This window comes from Pelodiscus sinensis, chromosome 2 (assembly GCF_052426305.1).
Source record: "Pelodiscus sinensis isolate ZL-2025 chromosome 2, ASM5242630v1, whole genome shotgun sequence".
Lineage (NCBI taxonomy): Eukaryota > Metazoa > Chordata > Testudines > Trionychidae > Pelodiscus > Pelodiscus sinensis.
This window is the reverse complement of record NC_143053.1, coordinates 231,741,694-231,766,870: the sequence shown is the minus strand read 5'-3', so window position 1 is coordinate 231,766,870 and position 25,177 is coordinate 231,741,694. Positions and strand designations below refer to the sequence as shown.

General features: G+C 39.9%; 1 protein-coding gene across 2 annotated transcripts in view; it reads right to left on the bottom strand.

Annotated features, from left to right (window-relative positions):
- ZEB1 (zinc finger E-box binding homeobox 1) overlaps window positions 1-25,177 on the bottom strand; it is a 208,590-nt gene that overhangs the window by 182,832 nt on the left and 581 nt on the right. The window contains exon 1 of one of the 2 annotated variants that reach the window (XM_006110684.5): window positions 23,656-23,972. The exons of the other annotated variant lie outside the window; for it this stretch is intronic. Coding sequence (XP_006110746.3) covers window positions 23,656-23,671 — 16 coding nt within the window. The 5' untranslated portion in view covers window positions 23,672-23,972. Of the gene's footprint in view, window positions 1-23,655; window positions 23,973-25,177 lie in introns of those variants that run through there. 2 annotated transcript variants of the gene reach the window in all.

The window sequence follows — 25,177 nt, the reverse complement described above, 5'->3', positions numbered from 1 at the left end:
CTGATTACATAAATACTCTGAACAATTCTGATTATAAATATATTCAATTTTTAATTAAGTTTAAGTCATTTCCAGAGAGATCACAGACAGCTCAGTTTTTACTTATTAGTAGAGGAAATACTTTGGGGCTGTGTCTAGACTACATCTCTCTATGGACAGAGAGATGTAGATTAGGCATGTCGAAATTGCTAATGAAGCAGGGATTTAAATATCCTGCACTTCATTAGAATAAACATGTCCACCACTTTTTTTCAAAATGGAGCTTTTTCGGCAGATCTGTCGAAAATGAACCCTTTTTCAACAGATTCTGTAAACCTCATTTTGTCGACAAAGGGTTTATTTTAGACAGATCCAAGTCAAGACTGCTTTTTTTTTTTCAAAAAAGATCCGTTTCGAAAAAAAGCGGCGGCCATGTTTATGCTAATGAAGCACGGGATATTTAAATCCCTGCTTCATTAACAATTTCAACATGCTTGATTTGCATCCCTCTGTTGACAGAGGGATGCAGCCTAGACGTAGCCTGGATAGCAGTGCCTCTACAAATGGCAGGAGGCCTACAAGTGCCCTTTTTATTTATCCAGCAGGCTGGACACAGATTTAAATATTGTGCGTTAAAAGGCCTACATTATACAAATGCAATAGTTCACAGAAACTTAGGCACTGTTCATACTCCTTTTATACACAGTAGCAGAAGATAGTTGGCTGGCAAGAACAGGTTCACAAAGAAGCATCCTCTACAGAATAAGTACTACCTTTGTTTTTTACTGACGTGCATCAGGTCCCAAAGTAAAATATTCACAACACAAGATTTGAACAGGAAAGAGACAACGGAACATCACTTTGATTGCTCATTAATGTTAATAGTAAACTGGTTTCTTTTAAATGATGTAGTAGAAAAGATTTAATGGATTAATAGCTTTCCCAGCACACACAAAGTTGTGAGAAAAGTTAAAATTATGAGCTATAATGTTTCCACATACATGGAAGTTAGTACTGGTCTTTGCACAAAATTCCCCACTGTTCTTAGTATGTAACTGCCATGATGATAATTATATCATTTCCAAAAAACTACTTAAAAAGAATGTTAAGGTTGCAAAGTCAATCAAGTCTAGAAAATACCAAAATAAAAGTTAAGCCGTTTAACCATAAAAAGGCCATGTTGTGAATATGCATAATTATATGGTCTTTCATTACATGATCACACACTGACTTTCAAAGGAATGCTGATCAGTTTGGGATCTGGATGAACTGTGCTCACTGAAGAAGCAACTATTCAATATTTTGTTTTATCCTCATTTACTTCTGGGAGTATTCTGCACCACTGTGCAATGCAGAATTAATGTTCTGCACAGAATTTTCTTGCCCACCCTAAACTGGCATAGCAGAGCTGCTAGCTACCAGAAGAGGCTGCTGAACTTGGCAGAGCCCAGCTCCACAGATCATAAATATAAGACACTGGTGGGGAGGAGGAGCTGGAGGGTTTCCTGCACATCATAAAGGAGGAAGGCATCTTGACATACAAGTCTGGGAAACCCAGTATCAGGCTGTTTCTCCCTCGTGATCCCTGGGTTTTGGAGGGGGCGGGGTGTAGCTGTTTGGGCCCTGGGGAAGATGGGCAGTGGGTTTCTGACCCTCCCCACCATGCTCAGCTGGGCTGTGAGGAGCAGCAGGCCGAGAAACAGGAACCAGGTTGTCATAGGGATTTATTTAAAATATTCTCCCAAGGAGGGGAATTTTTGTCTGTCCACATTGTTATAGACAGTTGTTGACAAGTATTTTGAAACAAAATTACCAAAATAATTTGAAATTGGCATGACTATATAGCGTTCTTTTGACAAAATATGCAAAATGTAAAGTATTGTACATAGAATTTACATTTTTTTGGCACAGAGTTCCCCCAGGAGTACTGTTGTTCTATGTGATCTCATCCCTTATTTACTTCATACTATTCAAACCCTGCTCTGAATACAGAATTATAAGTTTCCTCATGGGATTTTTATGTGGCAATCATCACTAGAATATCCAAGTGCTTTATAGGCTACGTCCATACTGCACCCTTTTTCCACAAAAGCTTATGCAAATGAAGCGTGAAGTAGAATATTGCCACGCTTCGTTTGCATAATTAATTAGGGGCCTTTTGCGCAAGAGGCTTTTGGCTCCTTTTTGCACAGAAACCCCCTCTTGCGCAAGAGCCATTCTTCCCCTTTTTCAGGAAGAATGGCTGTTGCACAAGATGGGAGGGAGGGGTAGCGCAAAAAGGAGTCTACACAGCTCCTTTTTGCGCAAAAGCCTCTTGCACAAAAACAGCCTCTAATTAATTATGCAAATGAAGCGTGGTGATATTCTACTTCACACTTCATTTGCATAAGCTTTTGCAGAAAAAGGGTGCAGTATAGATGTAGCCATAGTGAATGCATCTCCACAATGCCACAGTGAGATGAAGGGGAGATACTATGCACATTTCACAGAAGGGGAATCGAAGAAAAGAGATGAAGATCAAAACCTATTTTGGGTGCCTAATCTGAGACACCTAGGGCAAGATTTTTCAGAGTACTTAGTATTAGAGAGTACTTCATAAGTTCAAAACACAGTTCCCATCAACTTCAGTTTCAACTACAAGTCAGAACCCATGGCCTCAATTAAGACACCCAGAAAATGAGGAAGACAATTTGCAATCACTTGTGAAATTTGGTTTAAGAAACTAACATAGCAACCCTGTGACTGAAGGATACAAGTCAGTTCTCCAGGGAAGCAATCCAACTGCTTATCCATCAGGCCACCCTTTGTCCCTGCCTCATTTATTGCCACCTTCCAGCTTCTGAAACAAATAAGGCAGCATGGAGAGTACTGAAAATAAATCTCCCTGCTCTAAATTTTAGTGGCTTGGCACTACGGCAGTCAGAAGCAGTTATTGCAGGAAGAGTTCTATTCAACCCCTGTAGCTCTGGGCTGGAGTATGCTCAGTACAGTGGACTCTTTGGAAAATTTAGCTGCTGAATTCTAAGTAGTATCTACTAAGCATAAACCAACTGATTTTTCATAGGTTTATAACTTGGCCAATTTTTTTCATAGGAACAGCAAAAGGCACACTCAAAGCATATCCCTACCACACAGAGAACACATACCAAATGTCAAAGTCCATGCCTCAAAGCATGCAAACACTAAAGATTCTTGAGGAAATCGTTGCAAGAAGTTTGATAGGACAAGAACACCTGTTCCCTTAATTGAGGCTGTATGTCTGTCATTTGTTGGTCAGATTTACAGTCTAGGGATCTGGTTGGACTCTCTGCTGTTATCAGGAGATCAGTGGGCATATCAGTCTTTTCTTCTCTTCAGTGTATGAGCTGGAAGCTACCGTTCCCTTAGAAGAAGGCTGACTGTCAATCATGCCATTGTCACATTAAGACTGTACTACTGCAATGTTTTGCACGAGTCTATAACTGTAACCTCATGCACATTAGCAGGGTAATGTTGTATCCTCACAAGCATATACATTGCAGTAACTCATGACTTAATGGCCTCCAACTACGTTATTTCAGGACACTGTCATGTAGGCAAATATAAATGTTATTCCTCAGAATTATGTACATGAAAAAAGCTGCATCCAGAGGTATATGATAAACAAGTGTACCTGAAACATGCTGCACTATTACCCAGTATTTACAGTAGTTCTCTCTACATATTTGCTTCTAGTAAAGTATCTTGAATTGTAGTAGTCAGCATAAACTAATTGATAGTGTATTGCAATGACAGAGGTTGCTGCTTGGTCCTCACAGAAGGTATTCTAGTGAGGTTTGTCCTTTCAGGCCTGTTAGGCAAAGAGAGCCAGCATCGGTCCACACCCTGCGTTGAGCATATCTAACACTCAAGGGGATTTTCTATGTAAGTACAGTATACTGTTCCAGACACTGAAGATTCAGGAAACTCTTGAGGGAGTTTTCTATGGTGCACAATTCAATATGGTGAACAAATAGGCAAAATATTCTGCTTCTGATCTTATAAAAATGATCTGCAACTCTGAAAATGAATCATCATATGACAACAATGTATTAGTTAATAGTGACTGTGCGCCAGATTACATCAATAGTTGTTCTGAGAAGGAAGACCACATATCTATTGACTTTTCATCTTCAGAAAAATCTGTAGCTCACGTTCAGACCCGGTATAAATATCTAAAGAGATGTAGTTGGAGAGAACTCAAATTTTTGTTGAGGTAGATCTTCAGCAAAGTGAATACTGGTGTGAAGAAATTATGCTGGAATAATCCAATAAAACAACCTAGGTACAATCAGTGAAATTAATCCATAACAAAAGCAGAGAAATATAGTAAAATGTTTAGATTTACTGGGCCATTCACCCTGTTTTCCTATATGTCAAAGAACAGCAAGTCAGTAATAATTCTATTACAGATGCATCATGACAAGGTTGCTGGAGGGAAACAGAAAGAAACCTTACATAATTCTCCATTACAATGACACTTAAGTGGTATCAAGAACATGTACCATCTTGTAAGAATGTACTCCTGCAACCACAAGATAAATACACACTTAATGGTTCTTTTTTTCAAACATACTTGATACTGCTGGCATTGCAGCTTTCATGCTTTGGATCTGCAACAATCTTGTGTGCCATTACACTGACCCAGCACACAGAAGGCATGTATTCCCTTCCAATCTAGCTGAATGGCTTAGACACACATATAAAGGAAAAAAAAATCCTTGATACCCATCATCTTGCCACATCCACCAAAGCAGCACTCTTGTCCCTTGTCTACCATCAAACTAGTCACTGTAGAAGTACCTAACAAACTCAGCAATGTTCACCCAAGTCAGCTGCCCAGGAAATCCACAAGCAAAATACAGAATATAAGGATTGCTAACCACTCCACATCAATGCAGATGTGTGAAAACTGTATATGGGTTCACCCAGACATGTGCTTGTTCTTTTCTTTTACTAACAAATTGAAAGGTTTGTGGTTTTGTCCAAAACTTTAAACAATTGTTCTTAGTTTGAATGCATCTAAGGAACAAAAAATCTTCACAACATAATCAATGTAATTTTTCCACATAATACTGGCTTAAGACTAAACTGAGGCAGATGCAGAATGCAGTAAGCAGCAGCATTCTTACAACAAACAGATAAAACCAGTGCTCTTTGCCTTCAGTTTTCAAATTAAGTTTAATAGGGTTTTTTGTTGTTGCAGAAACCCTACCTACTAGACACTGTTTCTCTTACCATGACCTACTAATATAGAAAAGATAATCTGAAGCACCTTTGATATGAATGAGTAAAGGCAGTTATTCGGGTGTTCTACAAAGGCACTATGGCTTACGTTCCTTTAAGTCAGAACATCACATGCTTGTGAACTTAGGTTAGTAGTTTTGAGGTAAGGTTTGTAAATTCAGAGAGCATCCAGTATCAATGAGAAAAAACAGTAAGGGCTTTTATGGAGCCAAGGCCTGCCTCAGAAATTGGCTGGATTTCTTTTAATCAGCCTCCTCTGGGAAATGTCCTAAAGCCTAATAGTATTAATCCTTTCCCAGAATTACCCTCTAAGACAAGAAAAGCAGCTACTGGTACAAATAGGCATATGAACTTGGACCAAACAGGACTCCGAAGGGTCAAAGTATATCTACACTACTGAGTTGCGTGAAGGAAACTAATGTTATGCATTCAGTGGCCTACCTGGCAAAGGCCTGGTTGTCTTTGCAAGTCCTGAGTTCCCTTTCCAAGTGCTGTTCATGACATCTGCACCTCACAAACCAAGTTCTCTATTTTTGCAAAGGCATTTACCTTATCTTTAGCAAGTACTTCAAGGCAGTGCACAATGGAGCTGCCAAGGTCTCTGATATTAGACACAAAGTAGAAAGAAAGACAGAAAGAAAGAAAGACAGAAAGACAATTAAATCCTACCTACGCTGTAACCTTTCATGTCTACAAATGCCTTTCCCACCATTTTCACTCACTGTCCCTTAAAAAGTAATACATCTCACCAAGCTCCTTAATCATGGTGAGTAAGGGGAAATGGGGTGGTGTAATCTGTCCATACAGGCAATGAATTGCAGGTGGGGCTAGAAAATTCCCTTTCCAGTAAAAAAAAGGGTCCTAATTATGCCACAATTGCCTGCCACAATATTACCTGTCTGTGGACATGTCCCTGCTCAGAGTAAGCCAGGAAACCAGGGCACAACTTCTCCAGGCTTGTGACTTTCACCTTGCTCCTTATGCAATCCACCCATGCTCTGTCTTGATTCCTGTTCAAGTGATTAATGAATGGTACAGGCAAATCTCCTACAACAAATTGCCAGCCCACACTCTACCCCCAGAAGACCCACTGTAGACATTCTGGGTGAGGAGTTTTGTTGTCCCCAGCACCCGCCCTTCTCCTTCCCTGGTGGTGGAAAGGCTGGGGCTGCACCACACACCCTCCCCTCTCCCGGGGCTCCAGGGCTGGGGCTATGCCCCTTTCCCTCCTACCTCCCCCAGTCCTCCAGGATCACGGAAGCTGGGGCAAGCTCACGCCTGCCCACTCCCCTCCCCCGAGGGGGGGGGGAGGAAGAAGAGAGGAAAGGGCATCAGCAGAAGGGGTGGGGCTGAGGACTTAGCTCTCCCAGCCCTACCTTCACCAACCACCCATGTCAGCAACCCTGGGGGAAGCCTCTGGTCCTCATCTACATTTCATCCTCCGGGGTAGGTCTTGGTGGTAGAGGTGCAGTCTCCTCTGAGGAGTGCATCCAGCTCCTTATAGCCCTGCTGTTTCTTAGGTGAAGCACCAGAACATCTGTTCACTTCACAAGCCTTATGATAGGCTCTCTGAGCTCTTTAATTTTCATTCTGCACTGCAGCATGTCCTTCTCATGCCCATTTTCACATAAGGTTCCAGAAATGTGCCCATACATGTCTCAGTACTCACTGATCAGTCGCAGCTGGGACTGGACAGACTCTTCTCCCCATACATGGATCAGATCCAAAAGCTCCGTGGGGGTCCAAGCAGGGGAGCATTGGTGTGAGGGCCAGGCATGGGCTGCTGGAAGATGCCAGGGGACCACTGCATGCTGAGCCAGCACACTCGGGAGGACAGGGTTCCAGGTGCTCAGGAAGCAGAAAAAAGGATTTAAATTTTGCAAGGCTCACAAGGGGATGAAGTGGGTAATTGGTCACCTGGCTGCTGGGTGGCAGAGTTCAAACTGCTGACCAAAGGGACTGACTGGGAATTGCAGGCCACTTCTTGGGGACCAGAATCAGTGACAAAGTGCCTTGATGTGTCCACACTATGTTTGTTGACAACATAAAGAGGGGGAAAAGAGACAGAAGTCCCTCATGGAATTGGAAGCTGTAGATGAAAATGGCAGTTTTTCCCCACAACAAAATGTTGCATCACAGTGTGAATGTTCACACTGTTTTGTCAACAAAAGGCACTTTTCCTCAACAAAACTTGCCAGTGTAGAGAAGTCCTTAAGTTCTTGAAGGAAGCTACTAGCCAGGAATGAGCCTAGCTTTCTTTTCCCCACCACACCTTTTCCCACTTCAGTGGGAAAAAAGACCACAGTAAATAAATAAAATAAACCAATCAGTGACTGTAGGCGCAGAGAAAGAATAGTTAACTATTATAGGGTATAAAATGTATCTAAATTTGAGTGAAATATACCTCGTAAGTATACCTATTCTTCTGAAAGCTTCTATTTACAAAATTTTTAATTATCTGTTGTGCCAATGTAGATAAACAAATTATCCCTTTGTTTTCAATAGTAGTTAAATACCCAGATACAGTATTGAAATGTGTAAATTTTTATGTTTGTGAAGATAACTATCAGGTATAATGAGGACAACAATAAGATTCTATTTCTTTCCAGAAGGAGTTAAAACACTTAAAATAACTCTTTATATTTAAGCACGTTTCCTTCCTCCTAGAAGTAAAGCAAGATATTTAAACACTCAGTGAAAGTAATTTGCTACTTTAGTAGTGCCTTGGAAAGGCACTTTTCTGAAAAGTAAGTTTTTAAAAAGAACTAATGACTAACATGTTCCATCTCTTGATGTTTGATTTCTGTTTTTGTTATCAAAGTGCCAAATTAGGAAATGCTCAGTCTAAAGGTGTTTTTATATAAAAAGACAGCTGTTTGGAGTCACGTCCCAAAGGCATTCAGTGTAGCTCTACATAAGTTGAAAACCCACAAGCTGAAGAGAAATTTCCCACAAGCTATGTGTAGGGAAGCAGTCTTTCACACAAGACACTGAATAGCACTTTTCTTCTGAAACAAAGTGTACAAGGTACAGCGAACAAACTGTAAAGGTAACTAGACCCTTTGTCGTATAGTTTCTCCACCCACTCATACTTCACCAAACAATTGCTCGTTTACAGATTCAGACTACTCAAGCTCAATACTGAAACCAATATCCTTTACTGCAAAGTGAATCTACAATAGGAGTAAAGTCTCCAAATACTATTAAGAGCCATGTAATAATTTAGTAGGATAGGAGCTCTGCTATTCAACTTCATGACAAAACCTCTCATGCTTTGAAAATTAAAACTAGTTTTACTCAAAGTTGACTAACAACCTGCAAAATGAAATGTAATTAAGATAATATCCATTTAACTGTATAAAGTTGCTCAAGTCTTTATAAAGAAAGTCACATAAGATATTCAAATTGTTCAATCAACCAGCAACCTATCTAGTCTGCTATAGGTTAGTGTGTGTAAATCACAGGAGACTGGCTAGGTTGTTGAGAAAAAGCCTAGAAAAAAAAGACTGATAGCCTCACTACACTCTGCTTGCACTTTCACTTTAGGAAGAATAGATATCCCATCCCCCACAAGCCACTATAACAGAATAAAGATAAACGTGGGGATTATGCCAAGCTGACCCAGTGCTTTGTTCTCCCCCTCCAGGCACATTCAGTGAAAAGGTCTAAACACACATCTGATTTGACAAGCATTCAGGTTCACAAAGAACATGGTGAAAGTGAAATCATACTTGGGGCATTCATGGGTTCCTATGTCAAAGGTCATTTTGCAGTATTTCAGCTGTTGCTTACTGGGATTTAAAATGGGACTAGTTTAACCCTCTTTACAGTAATGGAAACACTGACATGGGAGCTTGAGCTGGCCAAAAATATTTCATGAAATGTTTGGTAGAGTTTAATACAAAGAATCTCATTTAAATCAAGTAGCAAGATTAGATTTCTTGTTTTAGGAAGTGGCAACATTTGTCTCCAAGTGCAAATGAAAACCCCAAATAAGACCCCTTAAAAATGAAATGAAAACTGAAATATATAAAAATCATTATCCCAATTTTTATGAATACAGTTCAGCTATGGAACAACTAATATTATGGGGGAAGGCAGGCCCTGAATAGATAACTGCCTTTTTTCTCCTTAAGAATACAGAAAGCATTTTCTTTCATTTTTAAAGTTTAGTCAATTGGATCAATTCATATTTAATTATCCTAACTTATCAGACAGACTTTTGTTACTCTGATACAAATGCACAGCTGCACCACATTAATTTCTAACTATAGCCAATTACAAAAAAAAACCCTCAAATGTCAATTTTTACAAAACTGTTTAACAGGTTTTGAAAGAACCAGTTAGCAGAGAGCAAATTTGAAACACTAAGGGCATTCCTGCACAGCAACATTATTTCGGAATAATGGACATTATTCTGAAATAACATACTGCACATCTACACAAGCCCGTTATTTCAAAATAGAGCATTCTTCCTCTGACTTCCTTTACTCCTCATACAATGAGGTTTACAGAAGTTGGAGTAAGAAGCCCGTTATTTTGAAATAAGTGCTATGTAGACATGCCCAAATTCAAAATAAGCTATTTGAATTTAAGCTACGCAATTAGTGTAGCTCAAGTTGCATAGCTTATTTTGAGCTTAGCCCTGCTGGATAGACATACTCTAACTGTCTGGATGGCTACAGAGTTAAAGAGAAGGGGAAATGGCAACTGATTATTTTTCCCCTTCACAAGTTATGCAGGAAAACTAATTATTTTAATTTTTTAAAAATCACACACTTCCCCTTCACCAAAGACACAGGTGTGAGTCTAGCTGTTACTTCAGACAGTTGTAAGATTGTTCCCTGAAACCAGTCATTAATTGAGCAAAGAACCTCAAGTGTTGATTTGCTTCTATTCCAGATTAAAAGTGACTTCATTCAAATTTTATTAAAAATATTCTAAGCATAAGTTTTGGATGCCAGATGTACATACATAAAGGCCTTATTTAAATATGTAATTTCTATAGCGTTTGGCTACAATAAGCTAGATTCTGTATCGCATTTCCTGAACAATGCAGCATAGACATTGCAGCCCAAGATTAAGAAAGGAAAGGCAGCTTTACACAAACCAAATTCTAGACTGCGCTAGGAACTAAATTGGCTTCTTCATAAATTAAAGCACCAGTGTGCTGTTTTAACTCAAGATAGCCTAACAAGCTATTCTGCAGCCCAGAATCCGCATATGACTGCATGCTATGAAAATGCCCTCTCCTGTCCCCTAGCACACTCTTTGTTCTAGAATCCCAGAGTTCTGTTGGGCAGCAGAGTCACTTGTATCAGCCATATAATGAGGAAATTATTCCTCAGACACTGCAACTCCATATGTTGCTTGAGGAAAGGCTAGAATATGGCCCAGTAGATTCAATTTTCTCCAGAAGGATTACTTTTGAGAGTTTAATGATTCAGCATCTTCATTAAGAATCACAAAGTGAAACAATTATCTTCCCAAGTAGTATTGTTCCATTTCATCCACTGTTATTCCTACCTCTTGGCAAACACCACAAGCAGTTCTCTCCACTATTCTAGTTCAAGAGCTTTTCCATTTCCTTTTGCATATAGAAAGCAATCACTCTAGAATAGGAGGACAGACACTATACTTCAGGCTAATAGGGGAGGGGGAAAAAGAGGAAAGGAAAAAGTGGTAATCCCAACTGGCATACATAAATCCACGTGACACCAAAACAAGAAACCATTTGCTAACCCATTTCACCAGCACAAGTACTTAAACAATAATATACAAAGTTTACTGTAATGCAATCTTAAAGAATATATCAGAACAAAAAGGAGATAACCGCTGATATACAGCTCAGATAATTTATTTTAAGATAGTTATACACCTTGCTGGTGCAGTGAAGATCTCAAAAATAATGCGCTATGGGATAGCAGTTCGGAAACAATGTCTTATGCTAGTCCTAGACTAGGTGAAGGTGTTGTATATTGTTCTCTACATTGTCTCATTTTTACAGAAAAACAGTGGGACAGACAACATGGCCAAAAAACTTCATCACTCATTCAGGAAAAAAAAATTGGTTGATGATGAACTGATCTCAAAGCCCTGTACTAACAAACAAAAGCTATGACCTAGGTTAGACCAATGTAGCAGCTCACTAATTTGCAACTGATCAAAGTGGTTACAAAAGATATAGAGTGGCTGGTAAAAATTATGCATTGGATGCGGGAGCAAATGCCTTCCCCTAGGAACTATCCCAGGCAGGGAGCAAAAGGGGTAGGAGCAGAGCCATCTCTTATGCCTACTGGCACACCACTCTGTTCAGAAGTAGTGACCCCTTCCCCTTCTCCCCCTACACAGCTGCCAGGGACATGGGCCCAGCAAGCCAGAGGGTCCTCCGCACTTAGCACACTTGGCCCCTGTCCACAATGGCAGAGTTTGGGTAGGGAGCTGGCCACAGCCCCTCCCCAACACAGGCTTTCTTGCAGGTAACTGCTGCGCTGCACAAAGGCAGTACCCAAGAATATCTGGCTTTAACTCCATCCCACTTCCCACCCATGCCTGGCTGCCACAGAGAGTAGCTGAACATGTCAGGGAGCAGTGCAACAGAAGGACAGAACTTCCCTCAACAGTAAGGTGGGGCAGGAAAGGAGACCTGTCCTCCCATTCAGACTGTCCTATCTCTCACCCTTAGGATGGGGGGGCATGAGTCATCTATGTAGGGATTACAGTTAGGTGTTAATTGTATTTTTCAGGTTAAAAATGCTAGTGAGCATATTTTTACAGTCACCCGAGTCACTTGCTAAATTCAAAATTTAGAAGTCTTATGATTTAAGAGAAAAAGGCAGTAGAGTTAAAATAGATTTCAAGGTTAAAAATAATAATCACAGAGATGGCATAAAAAGAACACCACAAAAGCTATATAGTTTGAAAGAGCCTACTCTGACCAGACCAAGGATAGAGTTTTACTGTATCTGCATCTTACAATCTCAGCAAATCTAGTTTTTCACCTGTTTTAGACTAGCCAGTATGGACAGAACCTACTGTGAAAATAAAGTTTAAAAAAACCCAGTACTCTCAAACTCCAATTTGTCAGTTGCAATGAGAGACTGACAAATGCAGTAGTTCTGTCTGAAAGGCACCATAGCAAGTTGGTTTGCATTTAGGAGATTAGATAACTGAGAAAGAACTCATCACACAGTACACCCCACAGTATCTTCAGCTACATCAGAGTGACCTTGCATTTTGTATGTAGTGAGGAGAAAAGAAATGTCAGTAATAAGAGGCATGGGCAGAAAACGCCACTGTTAACCTCCTTTACAAGAGGTTTATTCATTGCATAATTCCCACTAACAAATTTAGTATCTGCAGTGATTGTCTCTTAGTAAGTATTCCACCATTATCTTTTTAAAATATTAGTTTTTAAAAAACTTCAGACAATTGATCTTTCCATGTGTATGGTATTGTCAGTTTCTATAAGCATCCTGAATTGTGAGGACCACAGCACAATGTTCTACAAACCAAAAAAACCCAATTCCAAAACCCAAACCACATACACCAGGTTTATGTTAAGCAGCATTACCACCTCCCTAGTTTTACATGTGATCTTTATAGTTGCACATCCAAAAATAGTTATAGAATTATTACCCCCTCATATTCAACTCCCCCTGAAGATCATAGCTGCCTTTGGACATCCCCCTCCCCCCCAACCCCTATCCGCATTTACCTAGACTCAGTCTACTGGGACATTCATGTCTTAGAGCAGGGGTGAGCAAGAGGCTGCCAGCGGGCTGAATCCAGACGCTGAGGCCACCGGATCTGGCCCGTGGCTGCCTCACATCAGTTCACATTTTATAAAGCCAGTTGTTCTCCGTTCCAGTCAGCTAGGAATGGAGAAGAGAGACTTCTCATGCTGTTCCTGCTCCCCAGCAAACTCTCTTAGCTCTCATCAGCCAATCTCTTGGTGTCCAACCAATATAAGCCAAGAATTTTTGCTGGGAGCAGGGGAAGTGTAGGAAGCCTTCTCCCTCTCTTCGTTCCCCCTCCCCCTCATACCCAGAGCGGAGCCACGTGGAGCAGCGAACAGCATGCAGCACCCCAGCCCCTCCCTTCCCCATCCCTCTGCCCCCCCTCCACAGACCCAAATCCTTTGGCCCCTCCAGCACTCAGACCTCCTCCCAGAACTGGCACCCCAATCTCCTGCCCCAGATCACAGTCCCCTCCTATCCTTGGTCACATCCCAAAACCTGCATCCCAGTCCCATGCCCTAGGTCACAACTGCCTCCTTCACCCAAACTCCTAGACCCCATTCTCCCTTCTGCACCCCAATCCTTTACCCGAAGCTCCCTTCTGCACCCAACCTCCATCCCAGACCCCAGAATTCCTCCATTAATACCCTGGAAGAGTGTGGCCCTTGACCACTTTCCAAAACCTTGGAGTGGCCCCGTTAAAAATTATTGCCCATTCCTGTCTTGGAGTGCGAATTCAGTTTGAGAAGTAGGGAGATTTTAGTAACAAACATAAGTTGGCCACATCCATAAGTGTTAAACCTGTCATTCACAGAAATCTACTGTGGCTTCAACACAAGAGTTCATTAGTTTGGCTCACATTTTACAGAGAGTCTCATTGGCAACCCCTCTTCCCATGATGATCATATTAATCATTCTGTTTACATTTGAGACCATGTAAGCTGCATCAATTTCCTATGTGGAAAAAAGTTTTTTTTTTTAATGTTTCAATAACTGATATAGTCTCCAAGAGTGGTTTTAGTTCCCCTCCTACTTTCCCCGCCCCCACTAGAAGCCACTGCTCCAAAAAAGGCATCTAGGCTATTTCTTTCTAGACTCTAGCTTTTTATTCACAGCCAGGCTCTTCAAACACCATAAGGGCCTGGATGTCTGTAGAAATAAGTCTAAGGAAAGAGGTGGAGGCAGTACCAAGTCACCTGGCAGCTTTCTGTGGACCACAGACAGATCAACAATAGGGTCCATGTTCTAAATTCACTTTTTAAAAATTGAAAAAAATTTGAATTTTGAGGCAGAGAAAGATTATATAAAAATAGGGTCTAGGATTGAAGGAAAAGCTGTTGTAGAGGTACTTAAGCCAGGTAAATGAAATCAGGAAGGGTCTCAAAGTCATATGTACATGAAAATGATGGATCCAGAATGACAATAATTATGATTAGACCAACAAAAAGAAGCAAGGAAGTAAGAAGATGATCAACTATACCTGTCAAAGAGATAAATAAAAACATAAATACCACTAAAATATGAGTTACAAATATATATTATAACAACAACAAGAACTTGGTGCTTAAATGACAATGAACTAGAGTTTAAATGATTAAACGCTATCCTTTTCAATGTGGAAATTTGAAAAAGCTCTGGACAGTTTAAAGGGATAAAAACAAAATGCCAAGACAGACAAGAGTTTTATTCAGGTGAATGAAAACACTGGAAACAAAATTTTTCAAGTCTCAAGAGTCCTTCCATAATAAAACACCAAACTGTTTCATGTTAACTTTCCCGTTCAATTGAGAATTGTATTTGTTTCAAATATACTGCTCTCACTTCGTGAGTGGGGGCAAGATCCAGGAAGGCGCCCTCATTTACAGCAGAATGTGTGCTGGCTGTACACTGCAGCAAGCCTGCCTCAAAGCCTGCTTAGGAAGAACATAGGCAGCAGAAAATGCTCAACTCTTTGAAACCCTGACTTACTGTCTTTGCAGTCTAAACAATCCAACCTGGTACCCTATGATAGCGACTCCTGGGTATTTCTGCACACCCCTCTACTTCTTTGTTCTAACCAACCAGTAATTATTGGTTCCCTGACTTCTTTGCATAACCCGAGTACCTGTTTGACTATACCATGCTTCTGGCTTCTATTCCTGAAGGTGGATCCAGTACACCAGGGGTGGGCCCCCTATACTCTGGTGTGCAAAGGGAATGTAGGGAGTGTCTTTCTCCTTCTCAGTCAAGGGGCCACATCAGTAAGGGTTTGTTTTCTCTTTTATACTTCCCACTTGTATGTGCCCCCCCCAACTGTTTCCTTCTGTGGGTCAGTGACCACAATCCAAAATGTTCCCTGTGATTCGCCTTCCAAAAGGCCTATAAAATCCTAACATCTCCAGCTGTGGGATTAGATAAACCACTGTGTAATCAAAACGCTAAATCCATGCTTCCCAACCAGTTATGAAGCAGTAGTGTGCTATAGCAAACTAGCCACACTCAAGCAGCCAAATAGTCATGTGTGGCTAGTGACTAGCATGTTGGACAGTATGGTGCTAAATTAAAGAGGAATAAGACAGCTCTATTTAACCATACTATCAGGCTACTCTTGCCGTCCTTTGTTTGTTCCATACTCATTAATAACGTAGCAGCATAAGAGCAAAGACCTAATTTTTGGTTTAGTCTGTAAGCACCTAGCACATTTGGCACAACAGAGAAGCCATGGTGCTTTTAGTGTCTACCAGTTAAATTTCATTTTTTAAAAAGAAGAAATTAGTGGATTAAAGGGAACTAGTAGATTTAGACTTTCAAAATATTTGATATAGTCTTGAAGAGATCCTGTTTAAAAAAAAAATGATAACTGAGTTGAAATAAATCTACTGCCAGACTTTGAAAACTGGGCAAGAGAAATAAGATCAAAGACGGCTATTTTTCACAGTGGAAAGAAGCTGATGGGGTAGTGCTTTATACCTCACCCACGTTGTCTCTAAAATATATATTTTATGGGGCCAACTTCTTCTGGTAATAGAGAAAAGCTTTCAAACTCCACAGAGCTCTTCCTCAGATTAAGATGAGACAGTAACGTTTACTCAATATTAAGAAAGCCAGAAAACAAGGAATGAACTAGATGCAAGCTGCTATGTCTAAAGCTGCTTTTAATGTCAGGCTTGTCAATTATCTTTAAAAACAGCTTCTTATATGCTTAGCAGCAGTAGAACCATTTGTTGAAGCTGTTGATATTGCCAGCCAACAGTTATTGTAGAAAGACAGCCAAGGGGAGGTGTGTGGGGGGGGGGGGAGAAGGGAGGGTTTCAATACTTGCTGGTTCTTGTGTCTGCTGGACTATTCAATACTAAGAGAAGCCTGTCTAGTTGTTTCCTGCTACCATACCTAGTTTTGTGGAGGCTGGTAGGAGATATAGGTTTAAAGAACTGTCATTCAGTCTATACTATTAAAAGTTTCCCTTAGTTTTGTAAATATCAAAGACTTTTATACGAGAACAAAAGAAGCAATGTCTGTAGGATGCCGAAGATGGAGTCTCAGGAATTTTCTGTAGAGAAATCTGAAGTTCCAAATAGGATAGGTTAGAGATTGAAGTGTAAGGGACAGTCTCCTAAAGAAAATTACTTAAAGACTACAATATGAAACGTATTATTCCCTGAACTTCCTGGGGGTGATTTTAAAAACATTCAAAAAACAGTTTCAAGCTCCACAATTTAGGAGGGAAATATTTCCCACCAATCCCACATAAAGGCCTGTTTGCAAGAAAAAAATGCAAGCCATTTATTCCTGTATACAATTCGAGGAGGTAGGGAAAGCCACTAAGTATAGGATGGAAAGTTTCTCTTTCCCAGAAAAAGGCTTAAAAGAAAAAAGTGTCACAACTCATCACCATGTGTTAAATAAGTTACTAAATCACATCACAGCACAGGTAGAATTTTATAAGGTCTTTGAATTGACACCCCCAAAGAATTAGAACAGAAATCTGTAAATGGAAGTAGTGAGTCCTGGTTTGTTTAGTATCATTACCTGTAACCAACAGATCAAGAATAGTTTACCCATGTTGTCATACATGGAGTTAAAGCCACTCTCTTATCTGATGAGCTAAGAGGTATAGGATATTAGCAGAAATACTTCTGTATACATTGTATTGTAAAATTTAAATAATTACTAGCAAGAAATTGAGACTATACAGTGCATATACACTAGAACCAAATGGTATCTAAATTAGTTATAATCTCTCAAAAGACTTAAGTATAGCTGTGGATGACTCACTGAAGTTGCACTTTGCAGTGGGAATTATGTTTTCCGGTTCCTTTCCGCAACTCAAAAGTTCTAAAATTCCGCTACACAACAATCTCATAGAAGGTCACACCTCACCTCTGCTACAACCTAGAGCACTTCCTCAACAGGGGAAAGAAAATTGTGATCCTATCAAATTCCCTTCTGAGAGGAGAAAATGTTAATGGGTAGACAAACAGATATTCATGTATTTACTTCTAGCTATACCCATTTGCTACAGGAATCAATTGCTTCTGGAGATTCACTTTGGCTACTTGTATCGCTTCCTAGCAGCAATGGCAGAATAAGTCTACCAAGAGGGAACATCATTTCCATTTGATTGCAACTCCTGATGCTGCTGCTAGATCAGTAGTTCCCATCCACTGGACTGTGGGCCGGTACCGGGATGCGAACCATTTGCTTGGCAGTGTGCCTCAGCCTGGGAACCACGTACATGCCTTGATGACTGGCTCAGTGGGAATGTCCTCACTTAGCCAATGATTGTGCTATAAGCTCTTTAAATTGGACAGCGGCAATCGTGTCTAGTCACTGCTGTCAAATACAACAGCTAAAAGATGGAAGTGGTGGAAGTAAAATACTTTTGGAAGCGATGTCTTATGATTTTGAACAGTGATGGAAATAAAATACTTTGGGTAGCAAACGATGTGTTACGTATGTTTTTTTAAGGTGGAAAGTGAATATTTTGGAGGGGGATAAAAAAGGTTACAACAACATGTATTGTGTGCATACAGATGTAATGTAAAACAACATGTGACCTCTTAAAATTAATTACCATAATTAATATGCAAATAAAATGTTTCTATGTTGGTCCACCAAAAATTTCTGAACGAGTTTGCTGGTCCGCAGTATAAAAAAGGTTGGGAACCAACTGTGCTAGATAACACCAGGAGCAACAGAGACTCAGGCAAAATTATTTTGGGGCAAAGCAGAGCAGGAGGCAAGACCAAAGAAAATGTTTGCCCAGTTTTGGATTAAGTAAAATCCAGAATTAGTTTGGCTGATGGTTACTGTTATGTGTAAGCTTGGAAAATGAACAAAATGAAGATAAAGGAATCTCCAGAATCAGTCTTGAAAGCAGGGTTGCGGGGCTCAGATCAGAGACTGCAGCATGAAGAGAAGCTGCACACAGACACAAATTAAATGTGTCTCCCACTCTCAAACATTTTTGGGTAAAAAATTCCACATTGTGGTTTTTGACGCAGGTTTAGGGAGAATATTTTCTTTGAACTACTAGTCCAATTTGCCACATTCATCTTACAAAAATAACTCGACTCTCCACCTCAATTTTCTCCTGGTCTCTTCTTTAAGCCATCTCATTGCATTGAGTGCTTTCCCCCAACTCCTTATTCCTTTAAATCACTACCATATTTGTTGGTGGGTATTCTGGAATGTTATTTTTCTTACTACTTTGAAAGTTCCCCTATGTCGGCAACCCACTATAAAAAGCGTGGTGGAAATAGCTGCCACCATTGTCCACCATTTTTTTCTGGCAGCTGCTGTCTCAAGCTAGCATTCTCCTTCTTGGTCAGCAAAGGACTGTGGCTAAGGGCAGGTCAAGCAATCTCCTTCCCAGTGTAACTCATATATTAACTGCCTAAATAAAGACTTATACAACACTGGTTAGCATTCTTTACAGTGAAGTTTCCTCATTCATTTTATTTGATTGGTGTCCCAGTCTACACTTTATTTTGCAATAGATTTATTGCTTGTTATGCTGTGACTTTTGCTCCGCATTCCTTCCACCTTGACTTTAAATGTAGGAAGAGTGATTCATGAAGAAACTATTCTAATTTTTTCCTTTAATAATTATTTTCAGTTAAGTACTATAGCTTGACATGTACAATGCCGGCACATTGATGTGCAAATGGCCCTTAAATACATACAAATAGTAAATGCTTCAGGAAGCCCCTTTGACTGACTTAATAGGCATTTGCTGAATTTTTATTCCAGAGTCACCATTTTTCTTTAAAAGCTCTCCCTTCAAAGAGGAAACATGTTCATGATTGCAAAACATGGATTAACATTCAAGTGACTTGGATTCAATTCTTGCCACATTTCTACCTGACACACCTTGGGCAAATCACTTAAGGCTATATTTTTCTAGAATGCTCACTTGCCATGTAGGTACCAATATGAAGTGGCTCAATTTTCAAAACAGGTCAGCATAACAACTGTAGAGGTCTTAAAGTTGCGTTATATGTGGAAAAAAAAACCAACTGCTAGGTGTTGAGCAACTTTTAAAAAGTTTCTTGTTTACATACCTAAAAATAATCTTTTAAAATTGTGGTCTTATTTGTGGGTATTCAATACTTAAAAATCTAGTTTTAGGCACCTTGCTCAAAGTCACAAAGGCATGTGTAGCAAAGCTAGGAACTGAACCCAATTCTCCAGAGTCCTTTCTCTTTGGGAGCAGACACTGTCTTTCATGTTTGTGTGCAGTCTACCACAACCTGGACCTTTAAGCACTACAACATTAATAATTTTTATTTTCAATAGCACTCAATGAACTTCTATGATCAAAGGAAGGTGTGCCTCATACTACTTGATATGCATAATCAACTCTCATTTGTCTAAGTCTTTGCAAAAATACAACAAAAAAGTAATTAAAAGTGACATTTTATTAGCATAAGGGCTACAGTTATAAGTTTGAGCACCGGGAGATTTGTTTTTGTTTGCTTTTTTAAACCAGCAGGTTTGGATAGTCTTGGGCCAGGTCTTCACTTGTGGGAACATCAATGCTGCAGTAATTGATCTTCTGGCATTCAGTTTAGCAGATCTAGTAATGTTCTGCTAAACCGAACACTGAGTCAGTCCTTGTCAGTGGCAGCCTGGTCCTCCTCACTGACATGAGGAGTAAAGGAAGTCAACAGGAGAAAAGCTCCCATCAACCTCCTACTATGGAGATGGCTACCAAGGGGTATGTCGACTCCAGCTACGTTATTTACATAGCTGGAGTTGCATACCTTAACCTTACCTTCCAGGTATAGTGCAGACCCGGCTAGCCTCAGTCTTTACAGTGTCTCTTTCAGTCAATATTATGACTAGCTGCTCAAGCAAATATTTTACTCAGGAATTTTTAAAAAGTTAGCCACCAAACCGCAGTCACTGTAATCCTACTCAGATGAATAGGAGGGTTTTTTTAAAAGATATAATGGAAGAATGTAACATCCCTAACTGTAAATAATGGTTTAACAATCATCATCACCATTCCTTGCTGAATAGCCCATATTTCTGTAGCTGTTTCCACATGTGCAAAGGCACAATACATGAAATATGTAAAATGAAGAGAAAATATGAAAATACAAGTCTTAACAGAGGATACTTTTAAGAGTAGATTAATCAACACAGGAACAGCTCTGTGTAGTTTGAAACTGTCGCACTAACAGAAATCAGTCCAATACAAAGATATTACCTCACCTACCTTCTCTCTAACATCCTCCCCAAGACAGAATACAAGTTTACCAATAGCTTAATAAAGTTCAGGCTTTTTTTACATTAATTTATTAGGGAGACTCAGATAAGAGGCTGATAACCACTGACAACCAAGTTCACGAGACAGCAGAAGATGGGACACTCAGACAGAGCCTAATCCAAAGCTCAGTGAGATCTATGGACAGTCTCCAATCATGCTCTCAATGGGGAGGAATATTTGACATGATGAAAGGTAACTCAAAACAGAAGGTTTGCATTCAAGTAAATTCAACACCCACTTCCCCCAAACATCTCAACTCCTGATTAAAAAACAACAAAAAACAAAAAAAACCTCTGATGCTAGGCTGAGGAAGTTAATTTAAGCTTCTGTAATGTAGAAGAGTTACTTCTATCCCTCTACATAGAAGTTCTGTCTGCTTTCAGTTCTCATTGATTAAATCACTAGTTCACTTATAGAAGCTCTCTAAAAATTAAAGTGAAAATATTTCTACTATTAGAAGTAATAAGTTGATTATCTTCAAATAATATGCTCCATAGCCATTCTGATACTAGACACAAAGAATCCAGAAGAAAGTTAAAAAGGAGAAAACTAGATTTGATTTTAAATTGCAGTATTTGTCTTCCTAATGTCAAAAATTGTATATTGGTGAATGAGACACAGGATTTCTTTGGATTCAAAGAGTTAACTCAGCTAGTTGTGCAGACCTGTTCCCTTTACTTAGAATTTTAACTTGGGCTACATTCTTCAATTCCCAAATTGCAAGTTTAATTTAATGTTGGAGCGAAAACATGATACCTAGTGGGAAAGGGGGAAGGGAAGAAAGGCATGAAAAATAATGTAGTATCCCAAGTATCACTAGCACCTGACATCCTGCCAGTTAACACCTTAAAAGTTAACAGACTACCATATTTTGGAAGCAGTGCTATTTTTAATCTGTATTTTAACATACTGAAGATTTATAAAGTAAATTTAATCATGAAATGTAAATGAAGAAAAACAATTGCAAAATGGTTAGTCATTATCAACTTTTTTAAAGTAAAAATGATCTCCTGAAAATGTCTGTTATTGTTAGAAGTAATATATAATACTATAACTGAAAGGTTTCAGATGTGTAGCTATGTTAAGTTTGCTTCAGCAAAAGAGTTTGGTGGCACCTTAAAGATTAATAATTTTATTATGGCATAAGTTTTCGTGAGACTAATTGTAACTGAAAGGCTAGAGAAAAATCCACCTTCTTTTTAAATGTTGTAAACTTGACCAAACTGTGTGGCTAGTTAGTTCCACACATGTCTCTGTTTGGAGCAAGACTTATTTTTAAAATGGAAAAATATTTTACCCCATGAAAAAAATTGTAGAAGTACTCAATGTAAGATGTAGCACTCTCAAGGTGTCTGCAGTTTTGCCTGAACTCATTTTTCAAAAGTTACTGTATTTTGATTGACTGTTAGCCTTCCAGCAGGAGAAATTCATTTAAATAGTGTGACAGAAATAAGTAATAGCTGTTGCTTTCTTTTACTTTGAAAAGACATTCACCTTCAACCATTATAACAACAACCATACCTCTACTGTATTTAAATCAGAATTAAGAAACATGCATGCTAAATATACTAAAAAGGCCTTTAATTGAAGAGGTTTCACCTAAAGCTAATGGGACAAAACAGTATGCTTAGGCCCCGAGCCTTTCATCTGAACCACACTGTTGTAGGTCTTGCGTCTACACAAGACCCACTCGCTCCTAAAGGGCTTTGTACACAGCTGTAAAGCTATGTCCATGAAGGTGAGACTGAAGAATCGGGACCTTTTTCCTGATTCCCCCACCCTCCCCAGCATAAAAATGCTAAATGAAAAACAGCTACCATTTATAGTCTGGCAATTTAATTCTAATAATAAACCCTACACAGACATTTATTCTTTAGATCCTTTCACATGTGTTATGCTGTTCTTTAACCAATGGTTTATTGAGAAATTAACTAAAAGTGTCAAATATTGGTTTACTACAGAGCTATCACTGGCAGCAGAGTACAAAAAGGCAGCAAAGGATTTAGCTCTAGAGATAGAAAGATGTACAGCTGTCTTTCCGTCCAGTGTTAATGTACCAGAATGGCAGTCCTAAGTTTGGACTCCCATTAGGGGAAGAAAAACGAAAAGCATAAGTGTTAAAAAAAACTACATAATTGATTTACCATGACTTTTTTGATACTATCAATTAGAGCTTGTGTGTGACTCCATTACATAAGCAACAGCTTTAAAGTTTACAGTACACAGTTTGGTGTTCTAACTATATACTGTTGACATCTAATAAATGCCCTGCAGGGGGAAGAGATGTAGAGGAAGAAAGGAACAGAGTAAAAATTAATTTACTGCACATGACCAGTAATACAGTGGCTAGAATATTTACTGTTCATTAATCTTAGAACAACAAGAAGATTTAACTATCGGACTACAATGCATTTAGAAGCTTTCCACAGAAACAACTCAAATTATTTATTTGTGCTAAAGGTTTAAGGTTTAACATTTTTTTTTTCAGTAAACATTAGCAGGTCAGACATAACAGAGATTTCTCAGCAGAGGGTTTATCCAGCATCTAATCTATCTCATGCTTCAACACACAATAGCTCAAGAAGTTATTTTAATTTGTAAAATAAAAAAGATTATACACAAAAGAATCAAATGGACTCTGATAACAAAAAAGATGCAATGATGAGGGCCAAAAGTGATGAAGATGCAAGGTACCTGAATGGTATCACACACCTTTTGTTTTCTGCAAACGATGCACGGTGCAGACAAAACGTTTTGTGCTAAACAGATTTAAGTCTGTTTTTCTAACATTAAGCACAAAGGAAAAAACACTTGACAGCAAGCGTGGTAAATAAATCCCTCCCTGGAGAATGAAAGCAGCAGACAGGAGGGGGCTGACATGCATGCAGGAGAAAACTAAACACCATCTTTTTTTTCTACCTGCACAAGTTGCCATTTGCTGCAGCGATCAAGAACCTCTTTTTCTCGTTGATTCCAAAAGCTAGGTTTTCGGGGAAAAATCCCCCCCCTTTCTCAAGTCATCTGTTGATATGCTTTAAGAGTATGATATTCATATCACAGGATCTTTGAGATAAAATCCATTTTCTTTCCTTCTCAGGTAAACATGTTTACTGCTCCTGCACAGACACTGGGTGGTTCAGACTCACATGTCACACACATGTCGTCAGCAACAAGAAAAGCCCCTTTCTCTGATCATCAACATTTTAAATAAGGTGGAGGAGAAAAGCACTTTCTAAACTTACCTTTAATAAAGCCACATCATCAACTAAATATAAGCACTGACGCAAGACAGGAAATTAAAAACTGCAATCTTAAATACACCGATACTAGCCATAATCAAAACATCTCGATCCAGTAGAAATAGGAGAGCCACGAGTTCAGACGATCAAATCAACTCGGTAGCCCCTTAAAAGGCCAATGTTTACATACGTATTTATACATCTAAACAATTCGAAGCAGTGAGAAACATCAACCCTGACAAACTTATATATGTATTAAAAAAAACTGTTCACACGGTAAGAAGCACAGCTGAAACCCTTCCTATCCCTGACCCTGCACAGGAAATGCCACATAAAACCTAAAATTGCCAAGGACGGTTACAAAACCTCTCGTTTAACATCCTATTAAAAAGAGTTACTGCGGTAACAGAGCTGTTTCCTTATTTTCTGAAGCTAAACATGGAGTAGGAGTTATGAGCATTTACTGCCCCCCCCATTTAGCCTCAAAATGCGTTTTAAAGTAACACACATACCAAAAAACAGCCCCTAAGTCTGAAATGTAAATGTAATGCCTTATATAGACTGCAGCAGTTCAGACACACACAGCCGAGGGGCCCCGGCCAAACCGTTACCACCCATTATTATACAAACAGGTACCTCCAAAGCCAAAGGAAGGGAAGAAACTTCATCGAATCACAATCCCTCCCCAGCCACACAGACAGAATCCCTCCCTTCCCCGCCACTCCTATGTAACCTAATTGTCCCGACAATCCTGCAGTCATCGGGACTTTTTTAGGGAGGAGAAACAACACAGGCAACGGCCACAAACAGAAATAAACTTGCGCTGCAGGCACGAAAAGCGGCTCCGAAAGTAGCAAGCGGGCTATTCTGGGGGGAGGGAGAGAGGCTCCCCTTTCACTGCGGTCCCCCGGGCAGGTGGGGGGGATGTTTTCCCCGCAAATCAACACAAATCGATACACACTGCAGCAAGCAACAGTGCCTCCCCTCTGGCCGCCGGGGCCAGCCCCGCCACCCCCGAGCGCTAGCAGCCCCTTCTGTCACCCCACTGCAGGGTCCTGGGCACCCCCAGGTAACGCCTCACACCAGCGCTCCCCCCACCTCCTCAAGACCAAGCGGGGCCGCTACCGCGGGGAAAGTACCGCGGGGGAGAGACACCCGCCCCAGGAGCAGCGAGGGGGGCGCCCCGCTCCGGCCCGGGGCGC